Source organism: Rhinoraja longicauda, chromosome 5 (assembly GCF_053455715.1).
Source record: "Rhinoraja longicauda isolate Sanriku21f chromosome 5, sRhiLon1.1, whole genome shotgun sequence".
NCBI lineage: Eukaryota > Metazoa > Chordata > Chondrichthyes > Rajiformes > Arhynchobatidae > Rhinoraja > Rhinoraja longicauda.
In genome coordinates this window covers 21,662,625-21,681,165 of record NC_135957.1, presented here as the reverse complement: position 1 = coordinate 21,681,165, position 18,541 = coordinate 21,662,625, and the positions used below count along the sequence as shown (strand labels likewise).

At 43.1% G+C, this 18,541-nt stretch overlaps 1 protein-coding gene across 12 annotated transcripts in view; it reads right to left on the bottom strand.

Annotated features, from left to right (window-relative positions):
* dst (dystonin) overlaps nt 1–18,541 on the bottom strand; it is a 471,716-nt gene that overhangs the window by 173,855 nt on the left and 279,320 nt on the right. For all 12 annotated transcript variants that reach the window (XM_078399038.1, XM_078399030.1, XM_078399031.1 and 9 more), the window contains 7 exons: nt 17,168–17,323; nt 15,432–15,665; nt 13,472–13,747; nt 9,312–9,857; nt 7,643–7,819; nt 7,427–7,550; nt 3,741–3,949 (listed from right to left, as the gene is read on the bottom strand). In XM_078399038.1, coding sequence (XP_078255164.1) covers nt 3,741–3,949; nt 7,427–7,550; nt 7,643–7,819; nt 9,312–9,857; nt 13,472–13,747; nt 15,432–15,665; nt 17,168–17,323 — 1,722 coding nt within the window. The remainder of the gene's footprint in view (nt 1–3,740; nt 3,950–7,426; nt 7,551–7,642; nt 7,820–9,311; nt 9,858–13,471; nt 13,748–15,431; nt 15,666–17,167; nt 17,324–18,541) is intronic.

The following is an 18,541-nucleotide window of genomic DNA, read 5'->3' as shown; positions in this document are numbered from 1 at the left end:
GTTTATATACTGTTGTAGAACTGACCAATGCTAATACTAAACCTGGACATAGATGGGGTAATTCAAATCTTGTGCCATATCAAAACACGAGCTTTAGAGATATCTGTTTGCCTTGAGTTAGATCCAAGCTAAGAAACTGCACATCAACCTAATGCAATTGCGCAGCAGACCAGGCTCGAGAGGCTGAATGGCCTCCTTCTGTTGCTGTACACCGAATTTCATTGCATGTTATTTTACAAACAGCTGCTTCTACATTCTTTTGATGAACAAAGCAACCAAAGTTAATTTTGCCAGTAATCATCAGTTAACAATAAGAATCCACAACTGCACTCCAGAGTGTGCACAGGCTGCAAAGATAAAAGCAAACCAAAATAATGGAATTGCTGGAAATCTCAAATAAGAGCAGAAAATGTTGGAAACAAGACAGACAGCATTAGCAAAAAAAAGGAAAAGTCAAAACCTTAGGCCATAGTGCCCACGATCAGGGCCGTCTTAACGCATGGGCCTGATGGGCACTTGCCCGGGGGCCCCATGCTGATCTGTGTATGTTAAGTGACTTGCAATAAATAAATACTACTTTAAAAATGTAGGTTCAATACGTGCTTTTTTCGCAACATTTTCAGTGCTTCTCACAGCGATCTGTAAGTGCTTTTCGCAACAATGTAGCACCCTAAGTCCACCGCTAAGTGCTTTTCGGTAAGTGCTTTTCGCCGGCACGACAGGGGGGGCTGGTAAGGAAAGGGGGGTGGGGGAGAGTAACGGTGGGGGCCCCAGTACACTGCTTGGCCCATAATGCTGTAAAAACGGCCCTGCCCACGATCACCATCCTTGATCGGATTTTGCTGGCTTTACCTTGCATTAAACATTATTCCCTTATCATGCATCTATACTGTAAATGGATTGATTGTAACCATGTATTGTCTTTCTGCTGACTGCACGCAACAAAAGCTTTTCACTGTACCACGGTACACGTGACAATAAACTAAACTGAACTGAATGTTATGATTTGCTCAAAATGTAAATTTTGACATTGTTTTAATAATTGCACCTATGTCAGCCTTCAATCTCAAACAAAATAAAAAATATTTCAAAACTAGAATTCCATGAACGACTTTCAACACTTTGATAATTTCCAGCATTTTACATTGTGACCAGATGACAGTTAAACAAAATTGGTCACAAGTTCCATGGTGCGACAATCAATTAACTGTAGGAGTTTGTACGTTCTCCCCGTGACCTGCGTGGGTTTTCTCCGAGATCTTCGGTTTCCTCCCACACTCCAAAGACGTACAGGTATGTAGGTTAATTGGCTGGGTAAATGTAAAAATTGTCCCTAGTGGGTGTAGGATAGTGTTAATGTACGGGGATTGCTGGGCGGCACGGACTTGGAGGGCCGAAAAGGCCTGTTTCCGGCTGTATATATATATGATATGATATGATATGTATCTACAATATTTTAAATATTCAGTCTTCCTACAAAGCACGCCCCATGCAGACCACATGCTCTGATCAGTGAGGCATTATTTAAGCAGTGGTGCTTTAAACAGGCTGCACTGGCTTTTGAGAGAGCTTTCTGCTCCCAATTGAACAATGGCGCCCTCTGCAGGCTGGGAGTGTGTGACAGAGAGCACCTGCACCAAGGAAAGGTTGAGCTCCACTGTGAAGCCTTCTAAAGCTTAATATCTTGTTGACACATCTCAACAGTGACAGAGCTAAGACCGGCAGAAGAAAGTTGGCCTATCATGGGTGGGTGAAGAAATTAGATGTGAATTCTTTGGGGTTGAGAAAAATAAGGGGTGATCTTGTTGAAATATATAAGATTCAAAGGGGGCCAAGAAGGCAGATGTCCATATACTTTTGCTTGTGAAAGAATCCCAAATGAAGTACATAGTTACAAGATTAGGGATGGTTATTTAAAATTGAAGTGTGTAAGAACATCTTTCTTCAAAGATTGTTGAATCTCTGGAATTCACTGCCCTAGAAGGCCATGGTGGCCAGGTCATGAGGGCTACTTAAACAGAGAAAGCAGATAGATTTTTGAGAGATCAGGGAATTGAAGGTTCAGGGAACTAGCACAGATGATCAGTCATGATCACGTTGCATGGTGGGGCCAAGTAGCTACACCTGTTCCCATTTTCTTTCGTTCTTACAGAGGAAAATTGCAGACTTACTTTTCTATGTTCTAATTTTGATTCTTGCATATCTGAGAAAACAGGCAGCTCTGCTCTCACATGGTAGTTGGCTTCCTAGGAAGACTCGTATTTTAGATAATTGTGTTCTAAAGGCGATTACACCAATGGGGAAAAGGGGGAGATGTTAGTGACCACAGAGTTTCGCACTCATAATAACAAAGTTGTTTTCTCTGCAGGATTTTCAAAAATAAAGGTCTTTTCAAGAGTAATAACTCTCTTTTTGTTAATGCGAGCTAAAAGTACTAAAGGCTGTAGATTACATTGTTTAATAGAGTATTGTCGCATAGGTGTCAATAGAAGTGATTGCTTATCAAGTTCAATGGCTGCCTATAGTTAAAATAAGTTCATAAGTCATAGGAGGAGAATTAGGCCATTAGTCTACTCCGCCCTTCAATCATGGCTGATCTATCTTTCCCTCTCAACCGCATTCTCCTGCCTTCTCCCCGTAACCTTTGACACCCTTGCTAATCAAGAATCTGTTAATCTCTCCGCTTTAAAAATAATCAATGACTTGATTAACTAATCAATTGATAATCAATGACTTGGCCTCCCCTGCCGTTTGTGGCAATAAATTCCACAGATTCACCAGAAAATACAGTGGTATTCTGAAGAGACAATGGTGTCTCATTACTGAAGGGAGGTTACATGGAAACAATTTTTCCCCCGTTACTGTTTAAATCCATGACAGCTTTATTTGCTGTGGAGGGTATGGACAGACAATGTTTGAGTTGGAATCCTTCTTCCGACTCAAATGTTGGGATCTCAACCCAAAGTTTAGTTTAGAGATAAACTAATGGAAACTAGCCCTTCAGCCTACACCGACCATTGATCACACATTTGCACTAGTTCTATGTTGTTCCACTTTCTCATCCACTCTTGAAACACAAGGGGCAATTTACAGAGGCCAATTAATCAACAAACTCGCGTGTCTCTGGAATGTGGGAGGAAAGTGGAACACCCAGAGCAAACCCACACGGTCACAGTGAGAATGTGCAAACTCCACACAGACAGAACTCGTGGTTAGGACTGAACCCAGTCCTGAGGCAAAAAAATTAGCAATGTGGTAAATTTCACTGCTTTTTTAGGGAGATGACAATTATTTTGGTGTTAGTTTACCAAAACTATATGTTATATATAAGTATATAAAACTATATAAGTTATATATAAGTATATAAAACTATATAAGTTATATATAAGTATATAAAACTATATAAGTTATATATAAGTATATAAAACTATATAAGTTATATATAAGTATATAAAACTATATAAGTTATATATAAGTATATAAAACTATATAAGTTATATATAAGTATATAAAACTATATAAGTTATATATAAGTATATAAAACTATATAAGTTTCCCTAATTTATTTTCTGTTACATTTTTGGCAAAAATGTAAATGTGCATTAAATTGACATGTCAAACATCAATAAAATAATTCCTAAAGACCAATATTCCAAACATAAACAATCTTGAATGCTTGTGCCTGATGAAATATTTTTGAAGCTGCAGGCCAAATTTCACATTTAGATGCTTATACTCACGGTATTTTTACTAATAGCTTCTTGAATGGCAACAGAGTTTACAGGAATTTCCCCTTCATCATCCAGGCTCTCTTCCACACTGGCCATCCAGTCAAGCATTTCATCCAAACCATCCTGGACACTCAAGGACCTTGTGAGTGTCACCTGCAACCTCTCATTGCGTTCGTTGACCGACTTGGACAGATTCTCGTATCTCAGCACAACATCATCTATTGAGAGACGAATTTCAGTCAATCCAACGTCCTACTTGAGTTATTGAGTCAAAGAGTGATACAACATGGAAACAGGCCCTTTGATCCAAATTGTCCATGCCAACCACGATGCCCCATCTAGGCCAATCCCATTTGCCTACATTTGACCCCTATCCAGCTAAATCTTTCCTATCCATGTATCTGTCCAACTCTAAGCATTTCCTATCCATGTACCTGTCCACCTCTAAACCTTTCTTATCCATGTACCTGTCCTTTCTGTGTCCATTCTGACTTCTGTGTCCATTCAGTATTTTTCATTGTCAATGAACGAGGCCCAATGGTTGCCAGTATTGTGGCACATTTCCATTTCTAAGTAACACAGCAGCAAACTACATGAGTGGCTTCAACTGGTCTGCCCAGATGTTTATTAATACATCAAAAATGTTGCCCAATTCTGATCTGTTGCACGCCCCCTATTCTGATCACTCTACAATTGGCAGTTATACTGTTAGCTATCTAGGACATAAAGGCCAGATCTCCCTTTAGAACCTTTACCCCAGGATGGAAATGTCAAAGACTAGAGAGCAGAGCTTTAAGGTCAGAGGGGGAAGTGAAGGAATGTGTGGAGCAAGTGTTTTTACACAGAGAGTAGTGGGTGGCTGGAACATGTTTAGTTTCAATCTAATTTATGTTAGAGATACAGCATGGAAACAGAGCCTTCGGCCCACCGAGTTGGCACCATTGATCACCCATTCATGCTGGTTTTATGTTTTCCTACTTTCTCATTCACTCCCTAAACATGGGGGCACTTTACAGAGGCTAATGAACAAACAAACCTGCATATCTTTGGGATGTTGGAGGAATCTGGAGCACTAGAGGAAACCCCCAGGAATGCAGGAAGAATGTGCAAACTCCGCACAGACAGCACCCAAAGTCAGGATCAAACACAGGTCTCTGGTGCTGTGAGGCAGCAGCTCTATCAGTTGTGCTATTGTGCTGCTCGCCGAGTGGTAGTGGATTATAGATATGAGAGTAGTGTTTCTTGCAATAACAGTTTAGTTCCATCTGTACTGTATAATGTGTAGGAAAGAACTGCAGATGTTGGTTTAAATCGAAGGTAGACACAAAACGCGGGGACAGTCACCCAACGGGACAGGCAGCATCTCTGGAGAGAAGGAATGGGTGATGTTTCGGGTCAAGACCCTTCTTCAGACTGTATTATTCTATGATCAAAGACAAATGGGCAATCTGGCATTGGTCATTTACACTCGCTGACAGAAGATTAAGCCTGTGATTGCATACAAGATGATTTAGGAGACCAGAGCTTTCTCGTCTGTGGACACTCCATCTCCATGAAAATGGCAAGAGGTATAAAGCTTGTTTCAACGCTCGAATGAAAGTAATTCTGGAAATAAAAGAAAGGATGAAAAGCCATGGGGAAGCCCATGGCCTTTGCTTGAGAGCTAAAGGTTCACAGAATTACACAGCCTGTAAATAGACCCTTTGGCCAAACTTGCCATGCCAAACAAGTTATCTACTTCAGCTAATCCCGCTTTCCTGCATTTGGCCGATGTATCTCTGAGTCTTTCCTTTCTGTGTACCTGTCTAAATGTCTTTTAAACATTGTAATAGTGCCTGCCTCTACAGCTTCCTCTGACCGTGCGTCTCTTATAGTTTCCCAGAATGCCTGAGCATGCACTTGGTCAGGCCCTCCCTGTGGATTTATCAATCTTAATATACTGTAAGACTGCCCGCACTCCTCTTTTATAATGTGGATATGTTCCACGACATCTCTATTCACTTCCCTTAATTCCTTAACTTCCATGACCTACTCATTTGTCAATCAAAGCTACTCTTTGTAACTTTGTAAGTGCCATACGTGGCGGCTATTTGCATACCCTGGGTAAGCAAGCAAAAAATTTCACTGTGCCTTGTCACATGTGACAATAAAGTATTCCATTCCATTCCATTCCCTTTGGAAATACCAAGGAGAAAAATTCATTTCAGATCTCACACATGTCCCACGGCTCTACATACAGATGGTCACATTGATACTTAAGGGGACATATTCTCTCGCTAGTTATCCATTTGCTCTTAATATACTTGAAGAAAAACTTTTTCAGTCAGAGAGTTGTAAATCTGTGGAATTCACTGCCTCAGAGGCAGTGGAGGCCAATTCTCTGAATGCATTCAAGAGAGAGCTAGATAGAGCTCTTAAGGATAGCGGAGTCAGGGGGTATCGGGAGAAGGCAGGAATGGGGTACTGATTGTGAATGATCGCCGTGATCACATTGAATGGTGGTGCTGGCTCGAAGGGCCGAATGGCCTACTCCTGCACCTATTGTCTATTGAAACACTTAGGATATCTCCTTTACCTTGCTGTCAGAGCTAACTCAGAGCCTCTTACTGCCCTCCTGATTTCTAGACTTTGCTTCAGGCTTTAGTCTTTAGAGATACAGCGTGGAAACAGGCTCTTCGGACCACCGAGTCCACGCTGACCAGCGATCATCCCGGGCACTAACACTATCCTACACACTCGGGACAGTTTACAATTTACAGAAGCCAATTAGCCTATAAACCTGCACGTCTTTGGAGTGTGGGAGGAAACCAGAGAACCCGGAGAAAACCCATGTGGTCACGGGGAGAAGGTACAAACTCCGTACAGACAGCACCCGAGGTCAGGATGGAACCGGGGTCTCTGGCACTGTAAGGCAGCAACTCCACCGCTGCGCCACCGTGCCGCAGACCTTTCTCTCCCAGCATTCCATCATTAGAAGTTGAAACTTCCGGAACATGACATGCATGGTCAAGTGAAGAGGAGTGATATGTTTAAAGGCAAGAATGCTGAGTTGGAAAAAAAAGGAGCAGGATGATATATACTCATGGTGATAAAAAGAACTGGGGTGCAGAACAAGTTGTGTGGAACCCGTACAGGTGGTTAAATCTGGATGAGTGCAGCACAGTGGTGCAGCTGGTCGAGCTGCTACCTCAGCACCAGATATCTGGATTCAATTCGGACCATGGGTGCTGTCTATGTGGAGTCTGCTCGTTCGCCCTTTGACTTCATGAGATCATAAGCGAAAGGAGTAGATTGAGGCCATTCAGCCCATCATGTCTACTCCGCCATTCAATCATGGCTGATCTATCTCTCCCTCCTATCCCCTTTCTCTTGCTTTCTCCCCATACCCCTGACACCCGTATGGGTTTCCTCCAGGTGCTCCGGTTTCCTCCCACAGTTCAAAGATGCGCGGGTTGATAGGTTAATGGGCCGCTGTAAATTTCGCCAAGTGTGTAGGTAAGTGATAGAACGTGAGGTGGGGGATTAATGTAGGATTAGTGTAAATGGGTGCTTGAGGGTCAACACCAACCTGGTGGTCTGAGGAGCCATACCCCGCCCCTCTGTGCCTATGAGTAATGGCAAAGAGCCATGAGGCCAAAAGGCTGAATTCTATGCTGTAGACTGTATCACCAATGTATTTGATATGACCAACGTACCCAGGTTATCCTGGATTTCTTCTCGATTCATCAAGAGATCACCATCTGTACCCATAAGCGCATCCACGGCTTTCCATAGCTTCTCAATCACTCGTTGACGTCCAGATATCTGATCATGGAGAGCCTACACACAGGGGAATAAAGACACTTCATACAGTGAGATGCAAGAGAAAGGAAGATCTCAACAACTTATTGGAAGATGCATAGAATGGTAACCTTGGCTTGCTCCAACTGTTTCTGAAGGTTCTTCGGATCTGCTGCAATGGCCTCCGTCAGCTGTGTTCCTACAGCTTCCTCGGCAGTTTGAAGCCAGGGTAGAAGCCCAGCTGACAACTCTTGGTAATGGTCGTACTTATCCACCACGTCTCTGAGATTTTTACCTAACAGATTGCACTGTCATAAGGAGAAAAAGTTAATCACGTAAATCAGATGAAATAAACACACAAGACTTTACTTTAGATTTTAGAGATACAGAGCGTAAACAGTGCAAAGTTTGCACCGGCCAGTGATCACCCCGAACACTAGTTCTATCCTACACACTAGGGACATTTTTACTGAAGCCAATTAACCTACAAATCTGTACGTCTTTGGAACGTGGGAGGAAATTGGAGCACCCAGAGCAAACCCACATGGCCACAGGGAGAACGCACAAACTCCATAGTCAAGATCGAACCTGTGTCTCTGGCACTGTGAGGCAGCAACTCTACTGCTGCGCCAGTGTGCCGCCCACTTGGGTCCATGTTTGACGATTTGGATGGGGAAATGTGATCAGTTGCTGAGGTTTTTCAAGCGTGCCCTCACTAGCAATGTGAATAAAAATTCCTTATGCCCAGAATTGCATGGAAACAGGCCATTTGGGCCACCTTGTCTGTTCCAACCAAGCTATCACATCTAAGCTCATCCCATCTGCCTGCATTTGGCCCATATCCTTTAATGTGATGTCAAAAAAGTAATTCAATTTAGTTCTCCTATCTTTGTGTTTAGATCCTTTTTTTGCCAAACATCTTTTTTCCTTCAGATTCATCACTATGGACACTGCACTTCACCCAACCCATTCTTCTACAGCCCCCACCTCCATTCACAACTAACACTGGGTGATATATCTTTAGTAATCTAGGCACGACACTCTGGAACCCCTCCTTCGAGTTAGATAGCATGGAAACAGTGCCTTCAATTAAGCAAGATCATGTCAATATCAAGTACCCATTTCCACTCATCCCATTTTATTCTCACCACATTCCTAGATTCCCAACTCTCATCCACACACTCGAGGCATTATGCATCAGCTAATTAATCTTTTAACACAGACATCTTCGGGAAGAAACCGAAGCACCCGGACAAACGCCATGTGATTTTAGTTTAGAGATACAGCGAGGAAACAGGCCCTACAGCCCACTGAGTCTGCACTGACTAGCGATCCCCGCACTCTAACACTATCCTACACACACTAGGGACAATTTACAATTTTACCAAAGCCAATTAACCTATAAACCTGTATGTCTTTGGAGTGTTGGAGGAAACTAGAACTCCTGAAGAAAACGGACGCGGTCACAGGGAGAACATACAAACTCCTTACAAACAGCACCCGTTGTCAGGATCAAAACCAGGTCTCTAACGTTGTAAGGCAGCACCTCTACTGCCAAGTCACTGTGCCACTAGTGATTTAACATACATTTTGATTCCGAGTGGATTTTCGCCCCCCCCATATATCCCCTGGTGACACAGTGTATGAAACCATTGTTACTCAAGAGGGAAAAGGGACTTTCCACTCATCGGTTACATCCCACAACTAAAAGCTGACTGGGCTGCATATTGACTAAGAAGACCAAAGATCAGCCAGGTTGGCAGAAATTCTTGCCTTAGAAAAAGACAGAGGTAGCCTTACCTTGGACTGCAGTGAGTTATAAGAGTCACTGGTCACATTCAGTTGGTTCTGCACCTGAGTACAAGTTGTAGACATATCAACTTGAGGTTTGCCGTCTTTACTCAGACCCAATTTCCCACAGGATTTGGCAGCATCGAGGACTCTTTGTCCCGAGATAGTAATATACCTCAAGTCCCCTTTGTGAGAGATGACATCTTCAGAAAAGCTTTTTTGCCTTTTCAGTTTGCCAGCAAAGATGTCCATGTCCTTGGCACCAGTCTGGAGATCCTCCAGCTGCTGTTCAGACTGGTGCAACCAGTTTTCAAATTCATTGTAATCTGTGGAAAAGGTCTTCAGCTCATCCTGAACGGCTTGAACCAGCTTCAGTCTGCTTTCAGACTGGCCCAGAGCGGTCTCATACTGAACCTTCAACTCAGTCAAGTCCTTCTCCAACTTCTCTCGTTCTGCGGCTGGAATACTCGAGCCTTGTTTCTGCAGGAAGTCCTGGACTGATTGTGTAGATACGATGTAAAACTGCTGTTGTGACACAACTTTCTGGTGGTGAAGCTGTTTGGAACAAAACCGGCATAAGGGTCAGCCATTTTGCAAGCACATGGGCATTTGCATCAAAAATTTCAAGTTACAGATAAACCTAAACTGAACATAGATACAAAATGCTGGAGTAACTCAGTGGGGAAGGCAGCATCTCTGGAGAGAAAGAATAGTTGATGTTTCGGGTTGAGGCTCTTCTTCAGACCTAAGCTGAATGCTCATTGAAAGAAGAGAGGCTTGCATTTTATGGCATCATTCACTCCTAAAGAACTTTCTAATTATTAAAAGTTTGGTCACTTTGTGAACTAGTAAATGCAGCGGGCAATTTCTGCGGGATCCCACTATCAGCTGTGAGAACAGACACATTTCAGTGAAGTCTGCTCAGTGATAAATATTTTTAGGATATTAAAAGAAACCTCTTAGAAACATAGAAACATAGAAAATAGGTGCAGGAGTAGGCCATTCGGCCCTTCGAGCCTGCACCGCCATTCAATATGATCATGGCTGATCATCCAACTCAGTATCCCGTACCTACCTTCTCTCTATACCCCCTGATCCCTTTAGCCACAAGGGCCACATCTAACTCCCTCTTAAATATAGCCAATGAACTGGCCTCAACTACCTTCTGTGGCAGAGAATTCCACAGATTCACCACTCTCTGTGTGAAAAAAAACTTTCTCATCACGGTCCTAAAAAACTTCCCCCTTATCTTTAAACTGTGACCCCTTGTTCTGGACTTCCCCAACATCGGGAACAATCTTCCTGCATCTAGCCTGTCCAACCCCTTAAGAATTTTGTAAGTTTCTATAAGATCCCCCCTCAATCTTCTAAATTCTTGTTCTATTATTTGAATAGTGACAGGAATTCTTGTACACATGCTTGAGAAACCATTCAAACCTTTGGCTTTACCTCCTATCAGAGGATATTCTTCTCCCTTGCGGGGAGGGGTGGTCTCGGTGCCGGTAATGTTTTATCAGAAGGGAATGCCATGGACTGCAGCAGCTCCTCAGGATTGCACTGGAGGGCCAGCCAAAGGTGTTGTGCACAGTTCTGAAGGGCAGGAGTTGCACTGGAGGGCCAGCCAAAGGTGTTGTGCTCAGTTCTGAAGGGCAGGAGTTGCACTGGAGGGCCAGCCAAAGGACTTGTGCTCAGTTCTGAAGGGCAGGAGTTGCCAAAACTCTTTTCTGTCACAGAGCCAAGAGCGCTCGCCACTCGGCCAAGGCTGATACCTGCTGTCTCCGCTCTATCTTCACACAGTTTTCATTTTCAGATTACTACTATGGTTGAGCCTCCAAGTTCAATACTAGGATCTCAGCTGTTTACGATATTTATTAATGTCTTGGATGAAAAAGATACAATGGAAGGCATTTAGGTTAGCTGCGAATACTGTGCTCGAGAGGAGAATGAACTGTGATGACGGTGCAAGCTGGGAAGGTCACGTGAGTGGATTTAAAAGGTTGTAAAATGTGGGGATGATGAGAAACAGAATTTCTTTTTTTAAATTATGAGAAACTATTAAGTGTTACTTTACAGATGGATCTTGGCAACACTCAGCTGTCAGGCAGCATCTGTGTCAAGTAGCAGAGAAGGGAGGCTGACAAGAGGGGTTTCTCTGATGGGGAGATCAAGTTGTCCGGATGACACAAGTGGTTATTTCTGACGTAAGGAGGTCACCATTCCACAGGTGCTACCTGATCTGTTTCCTAGATTCTCATTTGTTTCCAATTTCCAATAACTGCTCTGTTCTGCATCTCACAGTTCCAGCACTTTCTCTCTCTCTCCCATCACCTCTCTATCCTCCTCTCTCTCTTTCTCTCTCTCTCTCTCTCTCTCTCTCTCTCTCTCTCTCTCTCTCTCTCTCTCTCTCTCTCTCTCTCTCTCTCTCTCTCTCTCTCTCTCTCTCTCTCTCTCTCTCTCTCTCTCTCTCTCCCTCCCTCCCTCCCTCCCTCCCTCCCTCCCTCCCCCTCTCTCTCTCTCTCTCTCTCTCTCTCTCTCTCTCTCTCTCTCTCTCTCTCTCTCTCTCTCTCTCTCTCTCTCTCTCTCTCTCTCTCTCTCTCTCTCTCTTTACCTATCTTATTATTTTCACTCCTCTAGACAGATGAATTTATTATTCATTTGTAAGTCATTTCTTTCTCCTTTACAGCTACCAAATGCAGTTGCATTGCTTGAAGCAGGTTGGTCTGCATTCTATCTCCACAAACCAATACCTCTTTGCAATGTAAAATACATCAGTATTCGCACTTCCCCAGTTCTAATGAAAGGTCCTTGGCCTTAAACGTACACTCTGTTTCTGTCCCCACAGATTGTCTGTTCTGCTGAGCACCTTCAGTATTTTCTGTTTTCGTTTCGGATTTCCTACATTTGCATTTTCTTTTGTTTTTGAATTGCAGAAAGATCTAGTTGTCCAAATTTAAGAAATACAAAAACTGACATGTAGTAGCAGCGAGTAATCTTTTTCAAATGTATTTTTCTGGGATGTGTCACTGGCAAAGCCAACATTCAATTGTCAATTAGTGAGTCTGATGAAGGGTCTCGACCCGAAACGTCACCTATTCCTCTTCTCCAGAGATGCTGCCTGACCCGCTGAGTTACTCCACCAATTTGTGGTCTATCTTCAGTGTAAACCAGCATCTGCAGTTCCTTCTTATATATCCAATTGGCAAAGCTAACTGCCCTTGAGAAGATGTTGGTGAGCTACCTTCTCCAACCATTGAAGTACTTCTGGTAAAGTACTTCCATGATGCTGTTGAGTGGAATGTTCCAGCATTTAAACCTGTGATGACGAAGCACTAATTACATATTTCCGAGTCGGGACGGCATGCAACTTGGAAGGGAACCAGAGGGTACTGTTTTTTACTCTGCTCCTGACTATTTTGTCCTGCTTTGTGCTTGGAAGAAATTAGGAAGGAAAATGTTATATAGCCCCGAACTGCAAGAAGGTTGGTGACCGAAGTGAAAAAGCCTTGGTGCAATTGTACAAGCTTTGGAGTGCTGTGTACAGTTACGATTTCAAAACCATCTAATATTTCTGTGCCAGAGCATTTTCACTGGATTGCTTCCTGCGATGAGATGGAGATGGCTACAAAGCCACAGTGCACATTGGAGTTTAGAAGGATTGATTGGAAGGGTGGGAGGGAGGGAGAAGAGTGACCCTATGAGACATAAAATGAACTAGCAGAGTCAAGAGGCTATTTCCTCCATCCGTGGAGTCTGGAACTACCTGGTGCAATCTGAGGATAAATTTCAGCTGCTCAGTTCTGGGAGAAATGTATTTGAAGGGTTCCAGATGGTTCTCTCTGGATGGCGAGTAATTGAGTATACTCAAGGTGGAACTCAATACACCTTTGCCTCAAAGTGGAATTGCGGGCCATGGGGATGGGCTGGCAAGTGAACAAGGCACAGCCTTAATTTTACCGAATGGCCCAGCACTCGAGGGCACACCGCCGGCTCATTCTATTTCTATTGTTCTTACTTTCCCAGAGTCCAGATTTATATCTTTATCCATTCACATTCTATTCAATTCTAAATTCATATTGAGTTATGTGGCAAAGAACCAGGCCCTTTGTTCCACCATGCCCATAACTACCCATCATATTACATGCAATTAACTGTTGACATTCATTTCCTACCTTGGCTTTTTCATATTGTCCGTGTAAATCTCCATCGGTTGTTAGCTCCTTCTCTTCCTCTCCCATGGTCTCACCGAGGTTGCAGGGCAGGTTTCCATTGACTGTGTCCTCGTTCTCCAGTATCTGCAGTCCATCCACTGAAATCGTGTTGCCATTCTGCTGCAGTGTTTCCTTTCCCTTCTGATCAGTTGATGGTTCTTGTTCCACATTGGACAACCAGTCCAAGAGGTCTCGGATTTTGCTGTCATTTTCCTTCAACTGCTTCACTGCTGCAGCCTGTGAACAAGATTCAGTGAATAACAGAGCATCAGCGAGCACACACACACACTTTTAAACCCCCTGGTCAAGGATTGTACATATTTCACCTCTGGTTTCTAACCAACTTGCCAGAGCAAATATCCTTCCTCTTTCTATTCTGTCCAAACCAGCTTCAAAATCTCTACAAGGTCATAGAATCACACAGAGTGGGCACCGTTCTGTGCTCATCTGTTCTCCCAGTGTTTGGTCTACAGCCTTCTTTGCCTAAACAATTCAAGGGCTCGCGTTGACACTTCTCACATGGTGGCAGTGACCCAGCTTCAACCACTCTAATGCGTTCCAGGTACTTACCACTCTCTGGATGAAAAAGGTCATCCTTGGATTTCCTCTTAATTTCTTCCCCTTTACTATAAACCTATGTTCTCTAGTTTTATCTCCCTCTCATAGAGGGAAAGGTTTCCCACAGTCCACCCTATCTATAACCCTCATTTTATTAGGCTTGTCCCTTCTTAATCTTCTCTGCTCCAGAGAGAAATAGATCCTGCCTCTCCAATCTATTATTATAACTGACAATATTCTGGTGAGTCTTGTCTGCACGTTTCCCAGCACCATCACATCCTACCTATACCTTGTTGGCTAGAACTGTATGCAGTAATCCAGTTGAGGGCTGACCACGTTTTTATGAAGTTGGGGCATAACTTCCCTACTTCTGTATGCAAGACATCTCTAATGTTGACTCTCTTTCTATCTGTCATAGGTTTAATGAGAAGGGAGAGGTTTAATAGGAAGCTAAGGAGCATTTTCTTTCACACAGTGGTGGGTTTCTGGAACAAGCTGCCAGAGGAGGTATTTCAGGTAAGTACTATAACAACATATAAAAGATATGTGGACAGGTACATGGGCTGTAAAGGTTTAGAGGGATATTGGCCAAACACGGGCAGGTGGGATTAGCATAGATGGGGCATTTTGGTCAGCATGGGCAAGTTGGGCCGATGGGCCTGTTTCCGTGATGTATGACTCTTTGACCCACAGATGTTGCCTGGCCTGTTGAATGTCTTCAGCTTTTTCTGTTTTTATTTCTGCCTTCCAGCATTTGCAGTTTTTTGGTTTTCACCACCCACCTTTTTCTGTTCCACATGGTAGAGTCTTAAATATTTCATGTTTCCCTGATCACATAAATGATGAATTTGATGATACATTTATGACAGAATCATAGAGTCCTAGAGTCTTACAGCATGGAAACAGGCCCTTCGGTCCAACTTCCCAACCAACGGGCAACTACATCTCCGCTATTCCCCCCTGCGTGCGCTTGGCTCACATCCCTCTAAACCTGTCCTATCCATGAATCATAGAATCGTTTTAGCGCAGAAGGGAATATTCAGCCCATCTTGCAGTGGAACGCACTAGTTCTACTGCAGGTCCTTCCTCATAGTCTTGACAATATTTTCCTCGCATATAGTTCTCCAATTGCTCTTGAAGGGTACTATGCAACCTGCCTCACCTCTTCTGCTGCTCATGCACTCCAGATTCCAACCACACCCTTGTGTGTTATACACTTCTCCTTGTTTCAGTCTTAATTATCTTTTATTTAAGTCTTGTACAAATAAGACACGTATGGTCTATAATACTACATGCTATGATCTGAGATTGCAAAGGGAACAAGTTTAGTCATAACCAAGCTGTAGAGAAATATAATCAGCACCTTCTCGGTTTCCTGTTTGAGAGCAGTTGTTACAGCATTGTCCAGGTTCTCGATGTCGGTGTCTACCTTCTCACTCAATGCACTGAGTTTCAGCTTGGCTTCTGTAAGCTTTTTTTCCATGGCTGCTTTCTCTTCTGGTTGAAGTTTGTCCCCATTCTTCTCCAGAAACTCTTCTATTGCACTTACCACATTTGCTAAAGTGACTGCATTAGCCTGGATTTCCCTTTGAAAGGCCTGAAACACATGGGAATAATATGCAGGTCAGACCATGTGGAACAGCTAAGTTCGTTTAAGTAGAAACATTTTGGCTAAAAAATAAAATAATAAAATACTGATAAAATCTCAACACACAATATCTTTTTCTGTATAAGAAAATAACTGCAGATGCTGGTACAAATCGATTTATTCACAAAATGCTGGAGTAACTCATGGAATGGGTGACGTTTCAGGTCGAGACCCTTCCTCACCCATTCCTTCTCTCCCGAGATGCTGCCTGACCTGCTGAGTTACTCCAGCATTTTGTGAATATATCTTTTTCTGTTTTTGGGTGTTGCTATTAAGTGCAAAAATACTTTTTTTCAATGGAAGCTTTCACAGCCATTGGGAATATTAAAGTGTTTACAGCTAATAATCTGCCTTTGAAGTATTTAATGAAAATATGGCAATTAGTTCACTCGGGAGTGAGATCTCAGAAGGCAGTAATGATCAGATTTGTCTTCTAATGATGATTGTTTGAGGATAATTATTGGCAGGAGATAAGAAAAAAACCTCTCTGTCCTCCTTCCAAGATGCCAAAGGTTCCATTATAACCTTGGTTTTAAGTCCCTTCAGAAATATTACTTCTCTAACTCCAAAGAATAGCTCTTCAAACTCCAAAGAAGTGTGCCGACCCAAAACATTGACCGTCCATTTCTCTCCACAGATACGAAACAATCAGAGTTCCTCCATCAGATCATTTGTTGCTGTAAAGAATAGTCCCCTTATGACTGAATATCTTGCACGATGGTGCATCTGATAGAACCTCATAGGTGCTGTCTCTCTGGTGTTTGTACGTTTTCCCCGTCATTGTGGTGGGTTTCCTCTGTTTCCCCTGTTTCCTCCTCAAAATAAGCAGAGGGGTAGACTAATTATCCATTGTACAATTGGTTCCTAATGTGTAGAGGAATGGTAGAATCAAAGTTGTCCATTTGAGCAAACCATCTACTGACCAGTTCACTGATTTCAGTGATTTGTTTATGCCCCATTACTATGGAGACTGAACATTTTTATCCATCCGTGTGACAAGCACTTTTGGTTCGTTACAAAAGCCATCCATTAAGGAACGACGGCTCGTGTCTGGTGATGCTCATAACCTACACATGCTAAATGTTTTTATGATTTAAGACTGACAGGGCTTGGCATATCAAATCCCTTCTCCAAACATTTCCACATCAGTGGGTCAGCTCTTCAATCACCTTCAGACTGCCCCAATGAAATCTTTATAGCACAGTACCCAGCAGTGCCGGGTGGAACCTAATCTAAGCAATGAAGAATGGAACCTGGATTAATATGGCCATTAATGCCTGGGCACCTGGCTACAAATGGGGTCAATCAGTGGACCCTTGTACTGCCCACCTCGGCCCATGGTCAGTTACACGGGGAGCGACGGAAGATTTAAGTTACAACACTGAAACAAGTGGCCTCACATCTCACATCTCACATCTTCCTAATTTATTAAAATAAACTGCACCACTAACCTGTTGTTCTGCCTGATGCCGTTGCAAATTAGCTACGTCTTCACTGGAATCAGATGTCCCACTGTCATAGCCAACTATTTTCTTTTCTGTCACCATCAGTCGATCACTTATCTCCTGCAGTCTCTTGTTACATTCCTCGTGCTCCTCTTCCAACGCCTGTTTTGCCAGCAAAAACATATATTTTACTTATTTTACTCTTGCTCCCTTGCGACACAGAATTTGCGTGAAAGACCAGGTCCCACACTACTTCACCAATGTATGCTGCAAACATGATAACAGGTGGCAACAACGTGAACGAGATGGTTAAAAGTAAACCAGATTAAACAAAGATGAATCTCACAAAAGGTGTTAGCTCAATCAATGCCATATATACCCAGAACTCATGCAAGGAGGAAGATTACAGCTGCATTTTTATTTGATTTGTTCAGATGCCCTTAGACTCCAGGATCCTTTCTCTTGAGAGATTTTGCGAGAGAACAAATGCGGCAAGTAGCCATCTGTAAAAGGTCTGTAGAACAGTGTTAGTCACATTGTGCAAGATCTTTCCACAAGCAATATTCTACTTGGAGTGGTCAACAATTCGTTGTGTGTTAAATAATTACAGCACCCATGCAGTGGCATGCTTGAATAATATTTCACCTCTAAATAATTACTTGTTTTACTTGATTAAGGAAACACTCCATTTGCAACATAATTCATGCTACACAAACTTGAAGTTCAAGAAGATTACACTGAAGTGTCTCGTCTCCATCCACCCACACCGTCCCCTCCCCTCCCCTCCCACCACCCCGCCTGCCTGGGGGAGTCCAGAACAAGGGGCCACAGTTTAAGAATAAGGGGTAGGCCATTTAGAACTGAGATGAGGAAAAAACTTTTTCAGTCAGAGAGTTGTGAATCTGTGGAATTCTCTGCCTCAGAAGGCAGTGGAGGCCAATTCTCTGAATGCATTCAAGAGAGAGCTGGATAGAGCTCTTAAGGATAGCGGAGTCAGAGGGTATGGGGAGAAGGCAGGAACGGGGTACTGATTGAGAATGATCAGCCATGATCACATTGAATGGCGGTGCTGGCTCGAAGGGCCGAATGGCCTCCTCCTGCACCTATTGTCTATTGTCTACCATGCAAAGGATAGGGAGCAGCTATCTTCAGAGCATGACGTTAGACTCTGAAATTCTTTATTTCAGAGTGAAACCCATGGGAATCACCCCATAGACATGGAGTCAATCTGGCAGAGGTCTGCTGAAACGCTATGCTCAGAAACCTTTTAATACAAAGGGATGTAAGTGATGGTTAACAGTTCTTGGAACTCCCATTCTGAGCTGTCAGCCAGCTCTTTCAATGCACATACAAAGCACTCCCACTTGCTCTGCTTAGGTA